This window comes from Schistocerca gregaria, chromosome 5 (assembly GCF_023897955.1).
Source record: "Schistocerca gregaria isolate iqSchGreg1 chromosome 5, iqSchGreg1.2, whole genome shotgun sequence".
NCBI classification, from domain to species: domain Eukaryota; kingdom Metazoa; phylum Arthropoda; class Insecta; order Orthoptera; family Acrididae; genus Schistocerca; species Schistocerca gregaria.
Window position 1 is genome coordinate 671,319,004 of NC_064924.1, and position 13,762 is coordinate 671,332,765.

At 39.4% G+C, this 13,762-nt stretch overlaps 1 protein-coding gene across 14 annotated transcripts in view; it reads left to right on the forward strand.

Annotated features, from left to right (window-relative positions):
* LOC126272091 (voltage-dependent L-type calcium channel subunit beta-1) overlaps nucleotides 1–13,762 on the forward strand; it is a 2,208,268-nt gene that overhangs the window by 2,161,019 nt on the left and 33,487 nt on the right. For 5 of the 14 annotated variants that reach the window (XM_049974654.1, XM_049974665.1, XM_049974663.1 and 2 more), the window contains 2 exons: nucleotides 7,900–7,941; nucleotides 10,145–10,192. The exons of 3 other annotated variants lie outside the window; for them this stretch is intronic. In XM_049974654.1, coding sequence (XP_049830611.1) covers nucleotides 7,900–7,941; nucleotides 10,145–10,192 — 90 coding nt within the window. The remainder of the gene's footprint in view (nucleotides 1–7,899; nucleotides 7,942–10,144; nucleotides 10,193–13,762) is intronic. 6 more of the 14 variants (XM_049974661.1, XM_049974653.1, XM_049974657.1 and 3 more) reach the window with 2 other exon arrangements.

A 13,762-nucleotide genomic window follows, 5' to 3' on the forward strand; every position in this document is an offset into this window, starting at 1 on the left:
GCTGCTATAAAATCCATTGTTCCAAGTTTACAAACATTTCATGTAAACTCGTGAATACTATTTCACAGCTTCAATTCCTTTCACCCATTAAACAACCATCTCAGCTATTTCCAACAACTTTCGTTTTATTTCCATTCCCGTTTTTCCCACACAACCGATCATTTTTCAGCAGCTTCCCACAGGTTTAAACGTTATCAAACAATTGTTAGCCTTATTTTCATAACCTGCCAGTACACAACCAGTCCTTTGAATACATTTACACCCGTATTTTTCGAGATTTTATTCGAAAATTTTTTTATAAATTTTATTTTTTCGGGAAATTTTTTTCGAAAGTTTTTCCGAATTTTTTTTTCTTTCGAAACTTTTTTCGAAAATTTCCTGAATTTCCCCACCCTTTAACGTGTTTTGGAGACAACACAACTACCTAACCTTTGCACCCATTGTTGTTCATCAACCTAAGTTCAGCACAGGATCAACATAGCTCATCTCAAACCAACACTTTTTCGACTTTTTTCACACCTTTATCTCTCCCTATATAAATTTCTATTTATTTTCACTTTAACCTCATATTACCCTTTACACCTTCTAATACCATGTCAACCTCACAACATCCCTACAACAACCCTATTAAATTTTATTTACATTCCCTCCGCAAACATGCCTTCACCCTAGCCAGATTACGCTCCCATATTTTATTTACTCAGGCTTGTCTGACATTTGGCATTACCCCCAAAGGCCTCACACTTAAAGTTCCCATCTCTGGCTGCAATCCTTCTTTCCATCAGTCCTTATACCTGTTCCAAACAGCACAATCCATAGCCCTCACCCGCCTAATCCTTCACCTATACATCGACTCGGCCAATGAACACACCCGTCAACTCCTACCCAAATCAAAGTCCTCAATCTTTCCTCTCCCACATCCACACCGGCTGTTCATAGCATCCTTCTACAGGCCAACCACAAATTAGAACAGCATGCCACCCTCCACCTCAAAAAAAATGTCCAATCTCCTGGTTTCCCACCTCCGGAAAGGCAACTCACTCACCCTCCACAACCTTTCCAACAAACCTCAACCTCCTCTCATTGCACACAGACCCAGTCTCTCCCATCGACTCAATCTCCCACTTCCAGCTCCACTCCCCCCAACACCTAAAAATTCTAGTCAACACAATCTGGAACCACAACACCCCAATTCAGTAGTTAACCTTTCCTCCAAACCTCTCTCCCAATCCGAAACCTCTGTCCTATCCAAAGGCCTCACCTTCAGCCTCACTCCCAGGTTCAACCAAACTGCCCTTGTCAAAGATTTACTGTCCTACACTCGTAGTCTCTGCTGGAAATATCACTTTGCCACGAAGAAAAATAATCCTGATCCCACTCCTAATGATCCAACTCCCCAAGACACTATCCAAATTGAACCCTGCCTGGAACAGTTCCGTCCTCCATCACAGCGGGACCCACCTCCTCTTCCTCAAAATCACACTCTCCAAACCTTCCAGGAATTTCTCACTTCCAGCGTTGCCTCTCAATCTTTCTTGAAAAACCTTAATCCTACTCCCAACATCACCACAGCCGAAGCCCAGGCTATCCGTGATCTGAAAGCTGACCAATCCATCATCATTCTTCCAGCTGACAAGGGTTCCACAACCGTGGTACTTGATCATCGGGAGTATGTGGCTGAGGGACTGCATCAGCTTTCAGACGACTCTACATACAAAGTTTGCCAAGGTAATCCCATTCCTGATGTCCAGGCGGAGCTTCAAGGAATCCTCAGAACCTTAGGCCCCCTACAAAATCTTTCACCTGACTCATCAAACTCCTGACCCCACCGATACCTCACACTCCTACCTTCTACCTACTTCCTAAAATTCACAAACCCAAACATCCTGGCCGCCACATTGTAGCTGGTTACCAAGCCCCCACAGAACGTATCTCTGCCTACGTAGATCAACACCTTCAACCCGTTACATGCAGTCTCCCATCCTTCATCAAAGACACCAACCACTTTCTCGAACACCTGGAATCCGTACCAAGTCTGTTACCCCCGGAAACCATCCTTGTAACCATTGCTGCCACTTCCAGATAGACAAATATCCCGCACGTCCAGGGCCTCGCTGCAATGGAGCACTTCCTTTCACGCCAATCACCTGCCACCCTACCTAAAACCTCTTTCCTCGTCACCTTAGCCAGCTTCATCCTGACGCACAATTTCTTCACGTTTGAAGGCCAGACATACCAACAATTAAAGGGAACAGCCATGGGTACCCAGATGGCCCCCTCATATGCCAACCTATTTATGGGTTGCTTAGAGGAAGCCTTCTTGGTTACCCAAGCCTGCCAACCCAAAGTTTGGTACAGATTTATTGATGACATCTTCATGATCTGTACTCACAGTGAAGAACAGCTCCAGAATTTCCTTTCCAACCTCAACTACTTTGGTTCCATCAGATTCACCTGGTCCTACTCCAAATCCCATGCCACTTTCCTTGACGTTGACCTCCATCTGTCCAATGGCCAGCTTCACACATCCATCCACATCAGACCCTCCAACAGGCAACAGTACCTCCATTATGACAGCCGCCACCCATTCCATATCAAACGGTCCCTTCCCTACAGCCTAGGCCTTCATGGCAAACGAATCTGCTCCAGTCCTGAATCCCTGGACCATTACACCATCAACCTGAAAACAGCTTTCGCATCCCGCAACTACCCTCCCGACCTGGTACAGAAGCAGATAACCAGAGCCACTTCCTCATCCCCTCAAACCCAGAACCTCTCACAGTAGAACCCCAAAAGTGCCCCACCTGTGACAGGATACTTCCCGGGACTGGATCAGACTCTGAATGTGGCTCTCCAGCAGGGATACGACTTCCTAAAATCCTGCCCCGAAATGAGATCATCCATCCTTCATGAAATCCTCCCCACTCCACCAAGAGTGTCTTTCCGCCGTCCACCTAGCCTTCGAAACCTCTTGGTTCATCCCTATGAAATCCCCAAACCACCTTCCCTACCCTCTGGCTCCTACCCTTGCAACCGCCTCCGGTGTAAAACCTGTCCTATGCACCCTCCAACCACCACCTACTCCAGTCCTGTAACCCGGAAGGTGTACACGATCAAAGGCAGAGCCACGTGTGAAAGCACCCACGTGATTTACCAACTGACCTGCCTACACTGTGAGGCTTTCTATGTGGGAATGACCAGCAACAAACTGTCCATTCGCATGAATGGACACAGGCAGACAGTGTTTGTTGGTAATGAGGATCACCCTGTGGCTAAACATGTTTTGGTGCACGGCCAGCACATCTTGGCACAGTGTTACACTGTCCGAGTTATCTGGATACTTCCTACCAACACCAACCTATCCGAACTCCGGAGATGGGAAGTTGCCCTTCAATATATCCTCTCTTCTCGTTATCCACCAGGCCTCCATCTCCACTAATTTCAAGTTGTCGCCACTCATACCACACCTGTCTTTCAACAACATCTTTGCCTCCACACTTCCGCCTCGACTTACATCTCTGCCCTTACTCTTTGCCTTTAAATATGTCTGTGTGTGTGTGTGTGTGTGTGTGTGTGCGTGCGTGCGTGCGTGCGTGCGTGCGTGCGTGCGTGTGTGTGTGTGTGTGTGTGTGTGTGTGTGTGTGTGTGTGTGTGTGTGTGTGTGCGCGTGTGTGTGCGCGCGAGCGAGTATATACCTGTCCTTTTTTCCCTCTAAGGTAAGTCTTTCCACTCTCGGGATTGGAATGACTCCTTGCCCTCTCCATTAAAGCCCACATCCTTTCATCTTTCCTTTTCCTTCCCTCTTTCCTGGCGAAGCGGCCGCCGATTGCGGGGTCTCGAAATTCTGTGTGTGTGTTTTGTTCATTGTGCCTGTCTGTCGGCACTTTCCCGCTTGGTAGGTCTTGGAATCTTTGTTTTTAATGTGTTTTTCCTATGTGGAAGTTTCTTTCTATTTTATATATGATTCCGGGACTTGCCAGGCAGGGGGGTGCCGGTGGATGGGCACAATGAGTGAAACACACAAGCACACACACAGAGTTTCGAGCTTTCGCGGCCGGCGACTGCGTCGTCAGGAAGGGGGGGGAGGGAGGAGGGGGCATGAGGGGATGTGGGTTTTGGGGGAGAGGGTGGGGAGTCATTCCAATCCCGGGAGCGGAAGGGTAAGTCTTTCCGCTCCCGGGATTGGAGTGACTCCTTACCCTCTCCCTTAAAACCCACATCCTTTCATCTTTCCTTTTCCTTCCCTCTTTCCTGACGAAGCAGCTGCCGGTTGCAAAAGCTCGAAATTCTGTGTGTATGTTTTGTTCATTGTGCCTGTCTGCCGGCGCTTTCCCGCTTGGTAAGTCTTGGAATCTTTGTTTTTAATATTATATTCCGTGTGGGGAAAAACATATATAGAGGAAAACATTCCATGTGGGAAAAATATATCTAAAAACAAAGAAGCTGTAACTTACCAAACGAAAGTGTTGGTATGTTGATATAGACAATAAAAACAATTAAACACACACACACACACACACACACACAAATTTCAAGCTTTCGCAAGCCGAGGTTGCTTCGTCAGGAAAGAGGGAAGGAGAGGGAAAGACGAACGGGTGTGGGTTTTAAGGGAGAGGAAAGGAGTCATTCCAATCCCGGGAGTGGAAGGACTTACCTTAGCGGGAAAAAAGGACAGGTATACACTCTCGCGCACACACTCACACATATCCATCGGCACATATACACACACAGGCAAACATATGTAAATGCATTGGTGTCTCCCCCCCCCAAGTCAACCCAACCCAACACTATAAATTAATGGCACCCTGTACATTGTGTACTATTGCACATAGACAGGGACAAATTCAACTTTAAAAATCTATTTCAAAAGATTAAAGGCTGCATAGTTGTTACATGGTGGTTGTTTTGAATTATTGTAATTACACTGTCACTGTCACCAACAACTAACCTAGGCAGAACTCAAGGACCAACATTAGCAAAGTAATGTGTGAACATTGCATTGGTTGCTTTGTTGATGGAATGAGGTTTTTGGCGAAAATGTGGATTCTGTCATTTCATATGCATTGTTTTGCCACCAGCTCAAAGTGGAGGCAATGCGTTTCATTTGTGGATCACAAAAAAATCTGTCTACTATTCATATGATAGTTTAGAGAATACAACATTAGTGCATTTGTTGGTGAATAATGTCGCTGACATTTTCTGCGTTCACCAGGAATGTTTCTGCTGTATTATATTGAATCATTCAGTTACTTATTTTACAAAATGGTCTGTGATGTCAATTACTTCCCTTTGATAGTCTTGTGCAATTGTGCAGAAGATCAGATGTGCTCTCTATCACCCAGTATGAAGAACTCTGCACCAAAAGAACACTACGTATTGTGATAGATAGCTTTACTATTTATATCCCACAAAATTATATATTGCCACCATCATCAGCAAGTGTAGAAACTTGGTGGAAATCTGCATATGTATATGTCTCTTATTTAACATCAGCATCATGTTTACACATATCTTCAGCACAAACCACTCTTTCCAGTGGTAATCATTGTACAGACTAGCAATACACATAACACCTTCTAGTGGTGCAAATTCAGAGTTCTAAGTTTTGATACAATGAAACTGTTGGGGGATTTACTTTCATTTGTACAACTCTTATGATATAGAGGCCATGGAGTCTCATCAGTTAAAGATATTGGTAATGACTTGTAATGAAAAAGATAGTTGGTACTCACCATACAGTGGAGATGCTGAGTCGCAGATAGACACAACAAAAAGGCTGTCAACCAAGCAAAGCTTATGGTCAAAAAAGCCTTCATCAGAATTACACATTACACACACACACACACACACACACACACACACACACACACACACACACACACACACACACACAGTCTTCACTGCTGCCGAGCCATAGATTGTGGTTTCTTGTGTGTGTGTGTGTGTGTGTGTGTGTGTGTGTGTGTGTGTGTGTGTGTGTGTGTGTGTGTGTGTGCGTGTGTGTGCGTGTGCGTGTAATTCTGATGAAGGCTTTTTTGACCATAAGCTTTGCTTGGTTGACAGTCTTTTTGTTGTGTCTATCTGCGACTCAGTATCTGTGCCATATGATGAGTACCAACTGCCTGTTTCATAATAAGTCAATATCCCATCCTGGCTTTCATTCCCATTGTTCATTATAGGAAATAAATAACTTGTGATAAATGGAAAATTTTTTCCAGACCATGATTCATACCAAGCGTTCATGTAACCATTTCAGCTACCCAAACATGCCTCCAGCTTTTGCTCAGCAATTAAAATTTCATCAAAAAATGCAAACTGCACGTGGAAGACAGTGCACGGGAATGTCAAAGATTCATCTGTCTGGCTGCTAAATGAGCTAATGTAAGATAATGTAAATACATTGAGAGAGAATTTAAGTGCTATCCTTTGCAGGAGAAGTATTCAGTGAAAGAAACCATTTGTTAAATTAATAAGGGACAGGATAATACTTGTGACCTGGTGGTCAGTGAAAATGTAAAAAGTGGCATAGACGTGACCAAGCTTAAACATGTGAACAATGAGTAACTAAGATACAATGTATTCTAGAACAGTATCAAGGAATGTAATGGCATTGTTTGAGGTCATAGGTATATGTGGCAGGAAGAGAGGAGGCAGCTCATTATCAAATTTAGGAAAAATAAATGATTGTCAGCAACTACTAAATGATAAGGATTTAGAGGTTACACAGTAGTTTTGTGAGCATTTGCACTACTTATTTCAGATAAATAACTGAGGTAAAATTGTGGTGCTATATCCAGTAAGAAATATAGTATAAGTGGTAACCTCAAAAATATGAAAGAACAAAAACTGTGAGCAAACATTAGGATAGGCAACCACTCACTTGCAGCAGTTTGACAGATGACACATAGAAACATGTGACAGACCAAGAAAATGCACTTGCCTTGTGACAGCTAGAACCCATTTCACTAATTTGTATGGCAGTTAAGATATTGGTTTTGTTCTTATACGCCATGAGTAATGCCCAACATATTCTTACATGCAATTAAGTTTGGAAATGGTACGCTGCAGTCTATTTTGTGGCAACACACAGCATATTTTTCAGCACGATGGTGCTTTTCCTAAACTTATTTCACAAAAAAGGCCTCTGTTACACAAAACTCATCAGTTCCTCATCTCTTTAGTGTAACTCTATCATGTTATCATTTTAAAAACACAACCATATGGTGCTAATGTAGAGTATTTTCTAATGTCTTGGACTGTATACAATAAACACACAGAAACTTAATAAGTCAATGTGATTTAAAGTTGCATTGTGTAATTATCTCATTTACAACCTTCATGTCCAATGATATGCCTTATCCTGTCTTGTTACTGTCTCTTTCTTTACATTGTACATATTTACTGTTACGTACATTTACTGGCTTTTTTTATTTTATTTTCTCTGTGAAGTGTTTATCTATTGAAAAATCCATTGTTTTCCTTCCCTTTCTGCTGTGCCTTATATTTAATTTCCCTTTCCTAATCCCACATTTACCTTCCTTTGAATACAATTATTGTTGTTATTTTCTTTAAGAACAAATGATTAAGTTTTATATAATTCTATGTTGTAAGGAGAGCACATAAACATATATATTAGAATATCATCACACTATATATCACTTTTGCATGTACTGTCATGTCTTTTCATTGTTCAGTGTCATTCTTTCATATGCATGATGGTCTCCTTCTCTTAAGTCTTCACAAAAACTGTATCATTTCACAAATGGATGTAACTGCTTATGTGTGACATTGTCAAAGTTTTAGGCACATATTTGATTTTGTTATGCATGACTATAATTTCTTCATCTTGTTCAACTGTGCTTCTGCTTAACAGCATCAAACTTTATGTCTATCCTACAGGAATTCATCATGATCCGTATGGATATCCACATGCTCACAGAGGTACGAGCTGACACAAACATGTTGCAACAGATAGTTAATAACAGAAAACCTTCAATTAAGTATGTTTTGTGTTGTACCTCATACAGGTTGTGCTATATGGATAGAGATAAGCTGTGCGTTTCTTAGATATTTGCTCATTTAATTTTCACATAAGATGCTTCTTTTTTTCTTTTTGTTGTATAACAAAATCTGTGCTTAGATATCTATAATTGTAAAAGCCATTGTTCTGGAGACTACCTATCTCGAAAGAAAACATACTTCTCTTTTCAGTTTTTCTTTTAATTTCTTTTTATATGGCATGGTCATTATCAAACTTAGTTTTCTTTCTTTTTTAGCATGCAACTGATATATATTTTTTTTTTATATTTCTTTTATTCTCTTCTCCTTTTGTCTTACGACTGGCAGAGCCTGTAGTTCCATCAACTGGTGTTGTGCGACAAACTTCTACAGTACCATTATTAGGCTGAGCACTGATGTATTTGGAATTGAAAACAGTAGTTGACCCAGATTTAATTATATTCAGTTGCCGTAAGTACAGTAGTAATGTGCATGTGATGTATCTTTGATGCATGTTTGAGTTTGTTAGTTTTGAAAGGTTGCCTTGATTTCTGCAAATCTTGTGGCATGTCAGACATGAGTTTATCTCTGTGATGAAAGTTTGTATGAGATTTTGGCTCACATTTTTAGCCCTATGTACCATAAAAAATTATGTTACTCATTTAAATATTGCTGTAAATATATTCATTTTTCTCTCTGTTGAATAGTTTTTCAAGTCCCATTTCGGCTCCTCTTTAATCCTAAATCATCAAATAGATATTCTGGTTCAGAACACATAACATGATAACAAACATTATAACATTTTGACTGTTTGGGAGTTTACTTGATGATTATGTATACTAAGATTTTAATTTTGTAAGGTACACATGTTACAGAATGCAATTGTTTAGCTTAATATAATAACTGTTTAGGAAGAGAGTCCATACATACCAATACATCTCAACACCAAGAATGTAATTAATAAGTTACAAGAAATGCCAAAAAATTAATGTGTAAGATTCTCAACTGCCATCAGCTTGACACCACAATACTGCACTGTAATGTACTATCATGCATTGTTCAGACGTATGGTTATTAGAGAGGGGACTCCTTTGGTATTCTCTCTAATTAATTTATTTGACATAATTTTGACGTGACCTGGCACAACACTGACAGTTTCTGAACATACTAAATGAATGTCAAGTAAACCTGCAAATTTTGGCAAAATTGCCACTCTGAATAGACATTCTAGTGAAGTTTTCATTAGTTTTCCTTAGTCTGTTTCTTGTTTTGTATTTCTTTGTTGCAGCAATTGTTATAACTACTGTGATTTTCATTTAAAATTCTTTAATTTCTTTTAGCAGATCTTTATTTGGGACAGGTGCAGCAGTCATTCTCCCCCTCTCCCACCTTTCCTCACAACCTTTCTCTCACCTCCTCGTCCTCTCTCCCTGTCCCCTCTCCATGCCCCCCTCCTACCCTCTCCCTCTCTCCCCCACTCTCTCTACCCCTCCCGCTCTCTACCCCTCCCGCTCTCTTCCCTCCCTCTCTCTTTTCCACTTTCTCTCCCGTGTCCCCCTGCCCCTCCCCCCCCCCCCCCTCTCTCTCTCTCTCTCTCTCTCTCTCTCTCACACACACACACACACACACACACACACACACACACACAAACCAATTACACCGTCTGTGCATGGGCATTGTGTTCCATTTTAGCATGATACTCTCAATTTGTATTTACAAAGAGTTGCTTGCAGCTGAGTGCACTGTTGTCCAGGTTTATGCTTGCAGATACCGTGCATATTGAATTTTTCAAATCAATATTTAGTCTTTATACATAAATTAAGACTTTTATATCTCTCCATGACATTTTACATCTGGTGTAGTTGCTTATGCAACGTCCATCTCCACAGTTTCTTTTCAGTCTTATATTTGTAAGAAACGTGCATAAAAGAATCAAGCATTTAGTGAACTAGTATTAACTTATTATCTGACTTGTGTGATAACATAATTTCAGGGAGTTTTGTTATTAGTGATGACACTATAGCTTCGTTTAATTGAAGTTCACTAATTTCTCTGAATGCTAATAGTCAGGTTTCTTCCATATTACACACATCTACAGAATTTAAGTGTATTTTCAGAGCTTTTGTGATTTTCATTGTCATTACAGATCCTGAAGAATACCATTTTCTTGCTGCAAGGGTGTTATCACCTGAAGGTAACCCATTTGGAAAAGTATATGCTGAAGAATGTCAATATTTATTACTTTCTTTCCTTTTGTTATGCTCATGATCTGTGGTGTGGACACTTGACATTCACTATCGCTAATAGTGTGGCACGCACACGCACGCATCCACACACACACACACACACACACACACACACACACACACACACACACACACACGTAAAACACTAAAAACACACAAGACCTTGAACTACATTTGTGAAAATACTTGATGTGGTAAAAAAGGAGAAACTTGCATAATCATAATAAATAAATAAATAGTACATGTAGAATAATTCATCCATTGATACCTCAACCTGCATTAAAGATTGTTAATAGCCTGAGTATGTTGGAGCAATAATATTAAGTACCCTTTGATAATAGAATACTTATAATGCTAAAGTTCCATCAAATTCATTATTTTTTTACTCAGTAACTTTTTTTATGGTGAAAACACTACACAAAGAAAAATCTGTCTTACTACTAGACGTAAACTGTATTTTAATTTACTCCTAATTGCTTTATTGTCCTTAAACTTTTCCCATTACCCACAAGACAGGATATTTGTGCTATTGTGACATAATTATTTGGATATATTTGACAGCAACAATCCAGTATTTCCATACATTGATAATCTATTGTAGTCTATTTGGGTCATCAAATGTTTTGTTTCTAAGGAAATATGATCAGATTTTAAAAATACATGTCTCAGACTTCTAATGTCAGTGGCAAAAGATCAGATTTTGAATGCAGATACTGATTTTTGTGTGCTGTTAAAATGTTTGGTTTCTGGATATGAAGTTCACATAATTCTTTCTAACTGAAAATGACTACAGACAGTAATATTACAGTTGCTAATCATATAAATGACCATGAAATTAATTGTTAGAAAATATATTTCTTGGTGATGATTCAATGTGTCTACACAGTATTTCAATAGCTGGTGTCGTCATCTTCATCAGGTCTCATGAGTGGTGCTCTCAGATATGTTTAGTGTCTGGTCTCTGCTTGGGATGATGAGAGTCTGGTTGAAGTCCATACAGTGAGCACATTGAAAGTCGGCACTTTATGGGGATGAGTAAGTCAGTTGTCAAAACATTGTGCAGAAAGGAATACTCATCCTGAGCAGCACACTCAAAACATACCGTATTTGAATCATATCAGGGGAACCTCCGACATTACTGGGGAACAACAATTATTATTATTAATACTTCACAAGTAAAAAAGTATCTTCCATGATTACACACTGATTGTTAGATCAAGGCAGTCTAGTAAAATTATATGCCACAGCATGAGTCAATGCATGACATAGGCATGTTGTCTGTATGCCTGGCAAAAAACCCTATATCTATCAGAAATTGTGCTAAATGTACTATTTGTTTTTGCTACCTGTTAAGCTAACACCCAATGGTGATAAGAAAGAGATATTAGTGTATTTGTTTTAACTATATTTATTTCCAAGAAAATGTAGTGTATTGGAAACAATACCTTGTTTCAAGACTGTATCATACTTCATTTATTTTTTGTTTTTATGAAAGTAAGGACAGTCTTTCCTCCTCTTTCTGTAGATTTTTTGGTAGTCAGTTGCCTCAGATGATAGTATTTCTGGACAATTGTTGTTACAGAAGAAACTGTTCTGTGCTTAGAGTTTACAAATTACTTTCACAGATACCAGAAGAAGTGTGTACTGATGAGAGCAGTGGCATCTGTTGGTCACCGCTCACTTTATCATGTCTCACATTTACCAAAAGGGAAGGTAACAGTCTCAGATGATAAAAGCAAGGAAAATAACAGAGCACAGGCTTATGTGGCAAAGCTCCAAAGGCAAATTAACATGATACGTTAACTCAAATTTATGTGTTGCAAATATTTGACTATTTAAATAAATGCAGAAATATGCTTTTGTGTGCAATTTTTCATCAAATGCTTCATATATTTTGCATGTTGCAACTGTTTAACAGTGAACTGTGAGTTTCTTATGTGTTGTTATGTGGCATAATCTTACAAATATTTCACATATCTAGCACTATTCTTTGTTTATCTTTGGAGTACTATTGTGATGTTAATATTTTTTTGTATTTGGTGTTACGTTCATTCGTGTCTAGTGTGGTTTCGTGGCTTTATTAACATATTTTCTATAAGCTTATTGCATGAATGAGATTTGTCATTTTAGCTTTTTTATATCATTATCAAGAAATCAAAATTAATTTTATCTTTCTTATTCAAGATAGTGTTGAAATATACGTAGAGTGAAACATTGTGTAGAAGAATAATATAAGACCTAACTGATAAATTTTATAACAAAAAGTAACAGAATATGATTTACTTAAGTGTAATTTGAAATCTGGAGAGGCAACAAAAAAAGAAATGTTAACAGAAATTTGTCCCAGTACTCAGATTTCTGTTTAATTTACATTTAACACTATGTTACCCCACCATTCATAACAGCTTTGTTATTATTTGGAAAACTAAACTGCCCAGAAACTATAGGTGATGTTTGGAGGACATGATTTATAAATTGAAAATGTGTGACATGATATTGAAAGTTGTTCATTGAAGAACCTAGTGGATTCCCATTTCTGCATTTCTTGATTTGTCTTCATAGAATATAGAAATCCCAAATGGATAGAGGAAGCTATATATAACTCTTAATATGTACCAGATATTCTGACAGTGAAATGGCGTACTTAGTAAGAATGTGTTGGAGTTAATATTTGTGTGTCATAGAAGTGTGTACAACATTCCTAATTCAAATCTCCACATTTAGGAAAGGCTAAAAACTACAAATCATTGCTATGTTTTCTAAATTTTCAAAATTTTATGTATGAAAGTGCATCTGTGGCAAAGATATTGTAATCTTCCAGCAGTAGCAACGGCATGCAAGATATGACAGCGCCTTAGGTATTGCATTGTTGTGCCACTCGCAGTCTTGCTGTGGTCCAGAATGCTGGATACTTCAGAGACACTCAATAATTCTCACTTCTTTTTGTTCTGAGCTTTGGACAATAACTGTGTGCTTTATGATTATTTAGTTACATTCTTGTGTGATATGGTTTTGTTGTACAGACATACAAAAAAGATTACAGTTGATCTAACTAATTAATGGAAAATCTCATATAAAGATGTGAAACAATTACTAACAAAGAGATAGAGGGGCTGGCCAGTACTTACCTCAGCTCAGTACAGCCGATAGAAACACAAAAAACAACCGAAAATTTAAGTTCCTAGCTTTCGGAATAAATGTTCCTTCATCAGGGAGGAGAGAGGGGAAAGAAAGGGAAGAAGGGAAAGTGGATTTAGTTACTCACAACCCAGGTTATGAAGCATCAGGGAAAGGAAAACAGGGAAGGTAGCAAGGATGGAGGCATGGTTGTCTGAGGGAAGCCAAAGATATTCAGTAGAATAGAAGCCTTCTTCAGCAAAGAAAACACGCACATTCGCACAAGCAAGCACACCTCATGAACACATGACCCACTCCAGATTGCTATTCACATGACAGGCACATTCTGGTCAGAGGTGGTGGTGGTGGTGGTGGTGGTGGTTGTGTGCATGAGGTGTGCT